The 13,913-nt window shown below is 47.3% G+C and overlaps 1 protein-coding gene across 11 annotated transcripts in view; it reads right to left on the bottom strand.

The window, feature by feature from the left end:
• The window catches only part of DAB2IP (DAB2 interacting protein), a 243,925-nt gene that overhangs the window by 36,671 nt on the left and 193,341 nt on the right, over positions 1-13,913 (bottom strand). For all 11 annotated transcript variants that reach the window (XM_074891329.1, XM_074891330.1, XM_074891327.1 and 8 more), the window contains 3 exons: positions 10,052-10,205; positions 3,148-3,246; positions 405-959 (listed from right to left, as the gene is read on the bottom strand). In XM_074891329.1, coding sequence (XP_074747430.1) covers positions 405-959; positions 3,148-3,246; positions 10,052-10,205 — 808 coding nt within the window. The remainder of the gene's footprint in view (positions 1-404; positions 960-3,147; positions 3,247-10,051; positions 10,206-13,913) is intronic.

Below are 13,913 nucleotides of genomic sequence, written 5' to 3'. Positions count from 1 at the left end.
GCTCAGCACCGCGGCACGGTGACAGGGAGGGAGCGGAGAACCTGCTGCGCTCCCACAGGGACACCCACCACACACGGGCTGCCAGCACTGCTTACATTTCATCCCTGAAAACGGCTTTCTTGCTTATGTTCACATTTGTGCCTGTTTATGAAGAGCCTGGCCCCTGAGCCTCCAGGAGACAAAAATGACTTGGTTGGGATCTTGTGGTCCCACCGCCCTCTTTGCTAATTAAGCAATTCGCACAGCACACGCTACCAACTTGTTTGTAATTAAAGGCAAAATTAAGAGTGTATTAATGATGGCTAGGCCTGAAGCCCAACTGATGTGGTGATTTCCAAAACCCAACACAGGAGTCTGCTCCTGACAGTCTCTGGTGGGATGGTATGGATGACGAAGGGTCTTACCTTGGCCTTGCCTGTACTCTGCAGGATGTGCACCAGCGCAGACGCCATCTCCTCTTTGTTCTTCACGCTCAGCGAGGGCTCCAGCACCGAGCACAGCACCATGTAATTGTTAGTGATGTACTCGGCAAACTCTTTGTACATCTCCATGGGAAGAATGCTCATACTCTGGTAGCGTGACTTGATGCGGATCATAGGCCCCGGGGACTTGCCCTTACCGGGGTTGGGGCTGACCACTGGGTACCATTTCTCTACAAACTGCCGGCCCGTGACGGAGCTGACGGGGATGTTCACTTGTCCAATGAAATTGGTCTTGTCCTTCTTCTTCTTCTTGTCAGTCTCTTTGTATAAGTGCACCGTAATGTTTTTGAGCGATGGGAGGTTATTAAATTCAAAGTGCTCCCCCCAAAATACATTATCAGTTTTCAATTTACAGGTAGTTCGTGCATAAAGAACGTCATCCAGGCATAATTCACACAAGTACTTTTTCTTAGCTGGCAGGTCCTTGGCTTCAATAATCCATAACTTTAACATATTCTCTACCCTTCTGCTGTTGTCCTGAAAAAAAGATGCAAAGAAAAAAAGGTCAATAAAAATACACAAAGCCAAGCACAACAAAACTGGAGATATGAGTTAATTATTTCGGATGTTCTAAATGAGCAGAGGCTTAATTACATTTTATTTTAAGGAAATACTGGCTCTCAGGAATTTGCATAATAACACTACTTATGTTAATTTTCCAAATATCACCATGCTCTCCATGTCTGTTGGTGCCAATTAATATAAGGAACAAGGAAGATAAAACCCTCCAAATCATAAATGTACCATTTCCCATTCACTGCCAAGAGGGCCTCAGAAGAAACCGAAAGAACCTCACCAAAACACAGAAGCTATGTTACAGGTATCTCACGACCACCTCCTTTTTTAGTACAGCTGCTTTACAGCAGCACTGGAGTACATTTTCTTTACTGTAACAAAGCAACAATAAAGGGATCTGAACACACACCCAGGGATCACCTCATCCATGGCTGGAACCACCTCTGTCAGGGAAAGAGCATTTACAAAACCTCATGATATTTTAGGGCAGAAGTCCAGAACACCCAACTAAAACATTGAGAGGAATTATGGGAGACAGAGTGAGTTTCACAGGAGAATCATTACAATTCAGAAATAGATATCTGGCTTGGATATTTTTTAAACAGTAACGGAGCAAAGGATACTGTGGATCTTTAAGAGCTCCCCAGTGATGCTGTCCTCATCCTGCAAGGAGATCCAGGGACATTTGTTGCAGGAGTGACTTGAAAGATAAAGCACTCGCAGCTGAACCGCTGCTAGGGATTCTGCAGTAACCTGTTTTGTTTGGAAACCCCTCAGTGAAACAGCAACCATGGCTTACTCTGCTCGGCCTAGGAGTCTGGGCAGGAACATTTCTGCTGGAAGCCCACAATGGGGTACTGTAGGGTCAGGAAGTACACACAGGAACTATACAAGAACACTGAATTCCTGACAGAAATATCAAGTCAGATACTGAGAGTTTATTGTCTGTGAACTCAAACAAAGATGGAAAGCTAGCCATCAGTTAATGGCATGTTTTGAGATGAGGGCACACTTCCAAATGAATTTCCACTGACCACTGCATCTCAAAGGCATAGTGACGTGCCCAGCCCCAACTCAATTCCCGGGACTTTTCTCATGGTAAGTGTGACCACACAAACCTTACACAGCTCTTTCAGATCATTGCTACCAGGCTACTGCACTCGGAAAGCACCGGAGTCACTGAACTCCACATACAGGAACACGCTGCTAGAGGCTGAAGTCCACCTCTCCCCCCCGCTGCTCCTGTTCTGACACTGAAGGAAATCTTTTATACTGACGTTTGGCACTGTGCTGGGAACAATAAACTCCAACACAGAGGGCTCCTTCTGCAACCCGCCAGGCCTGGACCTAACTTGTATGTGCAGTTATGTGGCTCTGATGCCGGGAGTGAATTCACAGGATCCCATCATTTGTGTCTTCTCTGATCAGCAGAAAAAGACTTGTTGATTGAGCTCATCAGTTGTGAAATCCTGCAGCTGATTAGTCCTGTTCAATCTTTGTTAGCTAACTCCAGTGCAGTGAGGAAGAAGCAGCTGCAGATTTTATTTTAGGATGTGCTTAGTCTTTGTGGGCCATAAAACCACATATTGGGTGTCCCTGTGTTTTAGTGAAGAGAAGGATTTGTTTCTGTAGACCCCAGAGGGGATGACTTTGTCACCTCAACTGACTGGAGAAGGGCAAGCTACGTTCCAGTATCACCTCAGAGAACCCGCTGCAATGGGCATCTGAGTTTCTCCATCACTAAAGCAGACACTACAGAGTCAGAAAGCGCAATACGTGAACTCTTCAGACTATTTGGTCTTGTAACTCTGCTGGCAGCTACCTGACATGTGTCCCAGAGCTTTTGGGAGGTGGAAAGTCCTACGTAAGTGGCAAGTCTCATCAGTAACAGAGCAAGATTAAAGATTCTTCAGGTCTGATCAATTCTTAGCAACAGCTAAGCAGCATGTGCTGAGAAAAGAGGGTAGAAATAATTGGCACTTGCCTGTAAATATGATTGTGGAAGAAAGCAATATGGAAAAAGGCTGACCCACAGTTACACTTACTCACTAAAATGACAATACGTCCCCTGCTGCTACGATGCACTGGGCTATAAAATGTAATAACGAGGAACTGAACTATAACAGAGGCAATTCCTCAAAGCCACTACCTTATTTGGGTGCACGGCACGCCGCAGGTTTTCCATCCATTTATCTCGCTCTGCTGCAGAACGACACGAGAAGCACTTACTTCCTGATGAAGTCGTCACCTACAGGGAAAGGAACAGGATTATGTCTTGACCAGCACACTGCAGACTGTGATTTGGGGGGAGAGGGTGAGTTAGGAAAGATGCTAGTGGATTTTTTTTTTTTTTTTTAAGTAAACAGCTTTACCCAAGCATGAAGCAACAGCCCCTAAGGCTAGCAGAAAACCAGGGCAACTCTCTATGTCACAGAAATAATCATGGAAGCAAATTCCAATTACTTCTCCCCTTCCACACCAGAAAACACTAAATAATGGGCCCCATGCATGCGACAATTTAAACCACCAAGTTCCACAACTGAGAGAGTGCAAATCCTTAGGTGAACTAAAGATAAATTGCAACCACTTGGCATTCCTCCAGATTCAGCCCAAAGCCTGTGATAGTAACAACCCATTCCTTGTTTTCAGCAGAACGTCAGGCCTGGAAAGGCTGGATTCCTACCTTTCCCCTTGGTGTCCTGTTGCTTCTGAAGCCTGTGCTGTGAAGAACACGGGACAAGTATATATACCCCACTGCTGGCAGCAGTACAAGCAGCAGCTCACACCCAGCCAGGGGCACTCCCGTGCTCACAGCCCCCGGTCCCCAGCTGGGGAGAACCAGGTCGGGGCTCCCGGACCTGGAGATGGCGGGCAAAGTGCTGCTGAGCCCTCCCGTCACCTCTCATGCTTCCAGCATCACTCCAAGAGATCTTTCTGCAGTATTGGTGTGACTCTCTCTAGCCGTTGGGATTTCTTAGTCAGGTCTGAAGCAGCACACTCGCAGCAGTGACGTTTCCAGTGGTGCAAATATGCCCCTCGTTCATTATCACATCCCTGTTACCACACGGAAACTCAACCCTGTTGAGAGCCCTCTGAAGCAACCACTGCCCAGCAGCCCCAGGACGACAGGCACCAAACACTGCTTCCTATCCATCACACCAAGTTCCTTGGCATCAATTACTGAGCCAAGGTCTAAAAGGCTAATAGTTCTCTGCACCTTCTCACACACATACTCCTCAAGCTGCTGTCTCCTCCAGGCCCTGCTGGCAAGTAGACAGCCCATGACCATGGCACCAGAACTCTGCACAGCCCACAAAGCCCTCTGCCAGCTGCTCCACCCTTCTTTGCTGCTTCTGGAGACGTCCAGTAATATTCTTTACATGCATTTCTGCTTGCAGGCCAAATGGACCTGGGCAGTACTTCGAATAACTCCCCTCTGAGCTTCATTTCCACCAGTCTCAAGCTGCAGGATTGTTTCTGAGTACTTTATCATCTCAGTGTTTGTGTTTACACACTGCACACTGGGTTAATCTGCTTCTGGGAGACGCAATCTCTTTTAATTTCATGTATCTCCCAGAAGCCTAACCCGTTTTTACGGCAGAGCTGGCACTTGCTAAGATTTGTCATTAGCTAACCTCAGTGATGAGCTAAACACATCCCTTCCTTTGAATGCAGACATCTTCTAACCAGGACACAATCAGAAGAGGCCTACCCCGTCTTTACACAACAAACACAAGAAATCTTCTAATCCTTGATATTCCAGAACCTCTCTCCTGACAGACACTCTTCCCTGTCCTTACTTCCCCTGTCCGCTTTTATCCTCTGTCCTGTAAAACTATATATACTTTTGAGCACAAGTTATCTTCTATTTTCAAGAAAAGACGACCTCATATTAGTAGGCACAGTAGTATGACCTTTTCAGCATCCTTTCACACTTCAGTGTACTTCCAGCTTCTCCAAAGTTTCCCATTACAAATCTGCCCTGCCCCATCTCCTGTCTGCTGCTGGAGATGCTCATGTGAACCTCCATCCCTGAACCTTCACAGACTTCTGGTGGCACAACAGCTGCATCACTTGCAAGACCACGTCCACATGCGATGCCTACACCTTGCTCTGCCAGAGCGCACGGCAGTTTTGTATCTTGAGCCTTTGCTCAGTGAGAGTTCCTGCAGCGGCGTTCGAGCCGAGCATGGCCATACACCTTACTGGAGATGACACCTAAAGAGAAGCAACACACGGCTGCACTACTGTTGACACGGTGCTGTACTGTCTTAACACCAAATTACAACTATAAAGATCCCAGAAGTACCACTTGGCAACAGCTGCTCGATCAATGTGAATTTCTAGGGCTTCAAAATCATTCTTCAGACAAGAATCTAGCAATGCAGAGCCTGAGCCCTGTCTTATCTGGCCCATCTAATTCAGCTGCAAAAGACTCAAATCATCCATGCTCAAGTCCAAAACATCAAAGTCCTGACACTCCTGGTAGAGCCACCCTGCCCTGCAGGTGTTACGGCCGGGTTTCTGTACTCCACAGTGGGAAAAACCCTCCCACTGACATTCTGACTAAGGTCCACAAAATTCAGTCCCCACTGATTGCTTAGAAATCAGTTAATAAAGATGGAATAAGTCAAATACAGCTTTCAGTAAACTATACCATTAGTCCATTGCCTCAAAGGCCATTTCTCATCTAGCTTTTTGGTTAGCTCTTTTGTTTTGATAGGAGTTTGGTGTACAAATGCATTTGGAAACAATGTTCTCAGATCCAGAGAATTTGGTAGGAAACTTGGAAGCTCCTCCATAAAAGAGAATTATGACTTCTTTGATTGCTGTTGAAAGATGCTCTCTTAAAGCCAAGTTCTCCTCGGTGACACACATGGACCCCACAGCTGCCTAGAAGATTCATATCCAAATAAATAAGCATGCAATTTAGCTGTCCTTCTACTGAATCTGTTAATTGTCAGTTTTTCACCAGCTATCTGTTAGGCTGAATATCTAATATATTTTCTTGCCACATTTAAGTCAACATATTATCATTGAGTTATCACAGTAAAATTTATGATTCAATTCCAAAACAATTACCGATTAACTAATCACTCAAAACCTACGAAAACTGTAACTGTCATACTTAAGTGAGAGAAGGGGAAAATCCTCATGTGTCAGATATGAAGCCCTCGGGATCTGATGGGAGTTGAAGGTTGTATCTACCATGTGTGATCACAAATGTAATTTTCCCCCCATCTGCAATAACATCCCAGCTTTGAGCTCTGACCTAAACATCATATGGCATTAATGATCTTCATGAGCTATTAATTATCTTGATAAAGAGAGTATTCTGGTCTCATCAAGATTTCGGATATGCTAGTATACTATTAATGCACAGGATAAACTCAATTAATAAAATTCATCAATTTCTAAAATGTTACTTATTCGCATTCATTATCCCCAGTCCTCGGATGGGTGATCTCTTAAGTCAGACAAAATCTTGTCATTTTAAGAACGTCTTAGGTACAGCATAGGTTCCTCAAAGTACACTTGAAGGAATCTCACTGGAGTAACAACAGAAGAAAGTATCTGAGGTACTGAAGCTGCTTTACCAAAAGTCTTCCAGACATTTTACGAGGAAAAGCCGAGGCTCAAGCTGGCAAATACCACCACAACCAAGTGCAGAAGGGCAAACCAGCGCTGCCTGGGCCAGCCCCGCGGACCCGTGACGACTGCTCGGGGCATCCAAAGGGCCATGCGTGCAACAGCGAGCATTTGCACAGCTGCATTAAATTTAGAAGAGCTAAATTTAGCTCCACTAAATTCTCCCTTGCTCAGGCAAGGCCAGGAGGAGGTGACACGGTTTCAGTTGTATTGGAGCAACTACAGTTTTTCTTTCCCCTGCTCCGCATCCCCCAGCTACATCCTGCGACAGCCCAGACATGAGCTGTGCGACAGGACAAGACTCCGGTCTGTCAAGAGGGTAACGGAACCCTTCAGTCCTGACACCCCTGCCCGCCCCGGGTCACCGGGACCCCACAAATAGCAGAGCCAGGAATAAGCGCTGGGGGTCTGGACCCTGAGTCTCCGTTACTGGACTACGATGCCCACTGTATATTCAGCACACGCAGCATATGCAGTGGCACTAGATGATTATGCTGACTGGGAAGTCTTATAAGGAGAAAGAAGATGATGTTGAGTAACTTTTTTTAAAAAAATCAATGAAGAAAACAAGTAAATACCGACTGCCAAGTACTCAGCAAGTCAGAAAAAGGCAAGTTTCATAGAACTAAATAAGCAGAAAAAGCCAAATGCAGCATTTGAAAAAGCAGTGCATTACTGCTGACTCTCCTCACCCCCAGCAGAGCCCAGCTGAGGGGGAGCAGAGCTGAGCAGTCAGCCTCGGCACGTCTTAATGCAGGTCGGCCGAGCTAAAGGAGAGAACCAATTGCACCTTCACACAGCCAGCTGCCTCCAAATGAGCCACTTGGTTTTCTTCCACTGCAGATGGCTTTGGCTCTTCCTTTTGTCTCCGTTCGGGTGTGCTGCCAGTTCCCTCTCTGAACCTGCCCTCTTCAGCGCGATTCCATCTGCAGCCATGTCAGATCCTGCCATCTTCTTCTCCGAGCCACGAGGCTGCTGCAGCTCAGTGGAGGATGGCCCATGGCACGCTGTACCTCGCACAAGTGGCCGCTAACGGACACCAGGCAGCTGGTGATGGAAGCTGCTTCCTAGGCACTGACCACTGCCCGACCACCTCACTGCAAGGAGAAGGCAGTTAAGAAGGCTGGCACTGCCCAGCAGCAGCAACGCTTCACTTCTCAATTTGTGACAGCAAACTTGGCCACTCCTGGCAGATCTCCCTAGAGAACAGATCTGCAACAGCCTCAAAGTGCAGGGACAAGGTGGCATCACCAACCGGCAGCACCTTCCCAATCCACTGTGCAGAAAACATCTTGGTTTCCCTTGTCTCTGTGACTCTGGCAGACCCTTCTCACTTGACATTTCTTGGGCAGGGCTCCTTTTCCAGGACCCCAGCTGAGCTTCTCCCTCTTCAGTGTTCCCACACCCAGCAGTGTGATGGCTCTTGGCCATCAGCTTGTTTTCCTTTCAGCCTTGTGCAGACTTCAAGCAGAGCTTTCCCAGTTCCAGCCCACAGGAACCACCACAGGTTTTACTGCTCTTTGCTGAGCTTCCACTAAAGGGCAGCAGCAGTCTTTGCCAAGTCCTGCCTGCACTTTCAGATAAAGCAATGCTGAAGGACTCAGGATCACGGGCCACAGACGGGACCCTCAGGACATAACAATACCCAAAGGCAACAGTCAAGCACTGAGGAGGAGAAGATGCTTGTGTGGTTTTGTCTCTCAGCTGCCTGTGCCGATGCAGGAGGGGGTGCGGAGGGCCGCCAGCAGCAGCCGCCCAGCCTGTCCCAGCACAGGGCCCAGGCTCATCCCTCCAGCCCTCCGCTGCCCGGAGGCAACACTGACCCTCTGCTTCCATCAGCTGTATCCAAGCGCACAGCAGACTGTGGTCACCGCTACCCACCAGGGATCCTGGGAGACCTGCAAACTCCCATCAGTGCTGACCTCACTCGGAATTTGGAAGAGGCTCTCTGGAGGTACAAGACCAACACATTAACACAATATGCCATTCAGCTCTCACCTCAGTCCTTCCCGCTGGAGCTTGCTGATGGGTAACTGTCAGCTACAAATCAATGTCCCTTTTGTTTTCTGGCGTTCTTCCTTTCCTCTGCAGGATTTGCAGAACAGCAATTAACATGTTCTTTTTTCCTGTATGACTCTTCTTTATCCAACTCACTTAAAAATAAAATTTTCTTCCTCCTTGCAAGTGCATGACTTGTGTAATTTCCCTCTCAGTCAACTTTCTACAAGTACTGTTCATATCCCTTCCTCTGCTCTTGTGCGCCGAACAGAATTGGTAAACAACTCTTATATTATGGATGTCACATCTATTTTCCATCTAGCTTCATTTTATCTTTCTTGAGTGAAATGTAATAGAGGCCATATAATTTACAAAACTGTTCTCCTCCTGACCTGCTGCACTTGCTCAATTCTACAGAGAATGAACAGCACTGGAAAATTTATACCTCAGCCCACTTCAGAGTTTATGTTTGGGGCTATTTTTCGTAAGACTGTTTTTGTGTTACCTGCTTGTATTTTAAGAAACAGATCTTTTAACTCGTTTCTTTCAAAGAGTGCTAATTTCAGCAAAGAAAACAACTCCATCTCTCCAGTCTGACTCCTCTTGGACACCGCCAAAGCTGTTTTCACCTAGCACTGCCCACCCAAGGAAAGCCAAGGAAACAGTACAGTCCGAGCATGAATATACCGTTTAGTACAAACAGGTACCTTCTCTCCACAGAAACACAAGCATCGACCACCTTATTACTGTAAGAAAACCATTTCCCAGTTCTATATCCAGCCACTGCCATAAGCAATAATACTTTGCCATCCATGATGTAGGACAAATGATTCCCCAGACATACTACATTAAATTATCCAACTACAGACTGGTTTGTACGTGTCCTGCTCCCTCCCGCTAGTACAGACCTAACCACATGCCACAACAGATGTTAAAAAAAATTGAAACACAGATTTTTCTATTTACGTGAACAAGTGAAGCTTCAGTTTTCTAGACAAAGTCCTCGAGACTCCCACTGACAACAGTAGGCTATCTTTGTGATCATGTATAATGTCTTTGTGAACACTGAGTAGGGATTAGCACTTTCTGATATCTGTATGAACATAAACTACAAATTTATGCTCTGCTAACACACAGCCTTAAGTAGTTCAGCACCTGTGCCAGTAGCAAGCTCTGCTGCGACAACGATTACAAGACAAAGAGCTCATTGCTCTGATTCTGTAGATATGATCCTCCTTGGAAAGATGGGAGTAATTTTCTGCCTATGAAATGGTCTCTCTGTAGCAATTCAGAGCAGAAATGTTTCATAAGAGTGAGTGCCCAAGATGCAAGCCCACACCTGGCTCCCCAGCCAGCCCCATCACACATCAGGAACGGCCCCCGGGACAGACAGAAAGGCTTCTTACCTCAAAGCAATAGTCTTGTCCCAGGATGCTACTGTGGACTGGCTTGATGACCACTTCTTCCTCCATACTGAGATCCAGAGCCTCAACAGCACTACTGGGACTGAGCAAAGACTCGTGGGAGCGTGATTCTTTCAGCCTCGGCATTAGATGGGATCTAGAGGAAAAATTTAATGGTATCAGTGGATGCTTTCCTTCCCAGAGAAATTATTTAGTACATCTGTTAGCAACAACTGCAGATTATTCCTGGGAATTTTTTGCCATGAGATAACTGAGGGCCCAGAATAGCAGGGATTGCTACATTGTCCCATTTAAAATTTGGTGAGCAGGTTCTATTACAGGCTGTATATTCAGTAAAAACATTTTTCCACACTCTGACGCAGTCAGGAGCACATTATTAGAGGTTTGTAAACTGCAGGTCTCTGCACAGCTGAGAAGGTTTTTTAAACGGCCATCACACCTGCTACACGAGACCCTCCAGGTGTGTTGTGGTTCGAGTGGATCAGGGAGGCCAGGTGGCCCCAGCACCAGCTACTCTGCTCCTCAGTCCCGCAGCCGGGTCTGCAGCACCCAGTGCTGAGCCCTGGGGGTGCTGAGCCCTGGGGGTGCTGAGCCCTGGGGGTGCTGAGCCCTGGGGGTGCTGAGCCCTGACTGCCAGCACAGGACTGGGTTTGCATGCATGTAGGAGATCCCATCAGCATCCTACTTCATTTCAGGCTGTTTTGCAGCACCCAGACCCTACTGACAGAAGGAATTACCTGCAAGCGGGGAGGAATTAATGCCAGATCCTTCTGAAACCCCAGACCTATGTTCTCTCACTGCACACCGAGCGTGCCCAGGGAGCAGCTGGTGCTGCCAGGGCAGATGCATCCCTGTGTGCAGGTACCCTTCTCCCCACCAAAATGCACACATCTGTCTCACAGATGCAGCTGGTGTCTGGATCCGCACTCCATAACCAACAACCGGAGGGCTTGTGCCCTCCCTCTAATTGTTACACACATCCCCGGGATGGGGATAGTGTGGAAAATAAGGCCATGATAGTCCTATCGATTGATCTAAATGCTCTGGAGTCCCACTGGCAGCATTTAGCAGCAGGGAGCCCACAGACAGCAAGCAGCACACCGCTTCTGAGACAGCCAATACAATCAATGGTGCTGTAACTCTTAAAGCAAAACCAGAGAGCTCAAGGGGGGAAAAAAAAAAAAAAAAGATCGCTAGGTACTCCCAGGGAGAACACAGCAAAACCATGAAGTGGCAAGGGAAAAAATAACTTGAGAGCAAATGAAGCAGTTGCCTTCTCTGTAGCACCATGTAAAATGCTCCTACGGCAGCCAGCTCACACAAGCTCTGATCCCAGTAACTCTGACCTTTAAAGCCTTTAGGGTCTTCTAAAGAGACCACATGCCCCTCTGTCTACAAAGAGAGTACGATGCCTCCTTCAAAGGCACAGAAGGACAGAAATAAGAGGAGTTTGAGATATTCTCAGCATGGTATTTTATGAGCGAAACAACAATGCTTCCAGTATACTCTCAGATTGCTTTGTCTGTGTGTGTTGAGTTTTGTCATTCTCTAGGAGAAAGCTGACCAAAACACAGAGAAATGTCAATAGTGCATGCAAAATTCATAGCTTCCAGTGAATCACACGCCAAGCTGAATCTAGAAAACAGCCAAAGGAGATTCTCAGATAAACAGCAGCAGCAGATAAACAGGTGCTTTTCTAGATTTGCCATTAAGATTCCTGCCATGGATGAACGCCCAGGTGATAACGCTCAGCCGCAGCTGGGTTCTCCAGCTGAGCATGCTAAATGGAGGGCTCTGAAAGCTGTGAGCCGCCCCACCTCGCCAGCAGCACCCCTCCGATAACCAGCCTGGGGACCCGCTGCTGCCCACGGGCTCAGCGACAGCTCTGTCTCCAGACACCTCCCGGCATCTCTGGTGACTGTTGGCCAGGGTCAGCGGTGATGGTACCTGTTAAGGCATCTGCAGAAAAACAGACGATGACACCACAAGCTTTTCTTAGGGGACAACCACCAGCCCTCAAATGTTAAAAGCCCTGGGTGAGCACAGCCCTGTGCTGGATCAGAAGCGGTGGCTTTGTAGCAAAAGGCTTCTATCCCATTAGCGATTCTCTAAACTGCCCACTCACCCCATATCTCTATGGTGAATAAATTGATCTTTAGGAACTGAGCACAGTCATTTCCCAGTACTTTGTGGCAATTTTACACTATTTTCACAGAAAAGGGTCCGTATCCTTTTCCTCTGAATGATACTGTAAATTAGCTCTAATACAGGCAGACAGATCAAGTTACCTCTGGATGCTGAGTGCAGAACTAATATCCAGCAGCCCAAGAATTGACAATACAGACTGCTCACCAAGCCCCCATAAGCCCAGAATCAAGGCATTTATGGTAAATCTTATTTCTGTATTTTACAGATGAAATTACAAGAGGTAAGTAGCCAAACTGAGACTTGCATTCTTGTGTGGACAAATACAAATATTGATAATCTAAACCCACAACTCAGGAACTACATACTGCAATGCACACAAGTACATCACTGAGCTGGACTGCTTCATGCTGGCCTAAGAAGTTTTGTTAAAATTAAAACAAAACAAGTCTATTTTTCATTTAAAACTACTGCAGCTGCAAGGCCACGGGTGGGAGTGCAGATGTGCAATACTAAGAATTACCAAGGGAGAGTTTCTCAGGACATATTATGTTCTCACCAGATTCAGCAAATGCATATTTATATCCCTCCATACTCTGCCGTATGCCTCTGGGAATCCTAAAATTAACGGGATTTTTCTTAGGCAGGAGGTTATTTGTCAGATTCTTGCCTCGGTAGGACCTGCTCCCATGATGTCTTTTACTCCCGAACGGCTGCTCAGATCCAACCCAGGTCAGAAACAGAAACATTTTTCACCAGATGCTGCACTGTACGGAGGAAGCACTGCAGGTCTCAAACCAGCCCTAAAAGGCCCAGCATCTGCCTGTGTATCAAGATCTAAGTGGGGAGATGTCATTAATTAGAGACTCTCATCTGAAATCTCAGCGAAAGGGATGAGAGATCTCTGTGCCAGAGACAAGGCTGGCGGAGCAGGATGAGTGCTGCCTGTGCAGAGCCTCCTCCCGAGGGCGACTGGCCCCATCCCTCCCCTGCACCCCAGAGCTGGCCCCAGCACTTAACAGACGGCAGCCCAGCACGGTCTGGAGGGGGCCTGCAAACACCCCAGAGTGCAAGAAGGGCTATACACCACCAGTCTTCAAAGGACACGCAGCCCTTTCATTTTAATACCCCGTTCTAGAGGAGAGAGCAGTTCTCATGTCCTTTGGTAAGTAAAATGACATTTGCAGCAGGAGTCCATTTACTGGAAGATGTTTGCAAGTGCCTGTCGCAGCTCCCACAGACTTCCCTTTGTATTAGCAGTAAGAGAAAGGTCCTGCCAAGGCCACAAGCTGCTTCCCTGACCCAGAGGGTGAGGGTCTTCATACTGGAAGGACCCCTCAGTGTTGCCTCTGTTTGGGCAGGGAGAACACAAGCCCACTGCATGCGTGTGACAGTGAAGTCTTTGGAGTGAGAGGGCTCTGTCTGTACTGCACCAGGCCGTGGCAGACCTGGAGGGCTTCACCCAAAGACAATTTACTGGGCAAGGACTGGCAAGTGCTAAAAAAAACCCAACCAACAAATCCACTCGCTGATGAAGAAGCGCAGAAATATTAAGCACAGAATGTGATGGCTGGACTCAGCCTGGAACAGGGCACCGGTGTGGCTGTGCTGGCGTGCCCCAGCTGCTGGGACACTCATCTCGGTTCCCTCCAGCTGAGCCCCGAGATTCGCCACCGGCAGCCAGGGGAGGCAGGCATAT

The sequence above is a fragment of the Strix uralensis genome, chromosome 21 (assembly GCF_047716275.1).
Source record: "Strix uralensis isolate ZFMK-TIS-50842 chromosome 21, bStrUra1, whole genome shotgun sequence".
Lineage (NCBI taxonomy): Eukaryota > Metazoa > Chordata > Aves > Strigiformes > Strigidae > Strix > Strix uralensis.
Note: the sequence above shows the minus strand (reverse complement) of the source record. Positions and strands in the feature narration are given on the sequence as shown.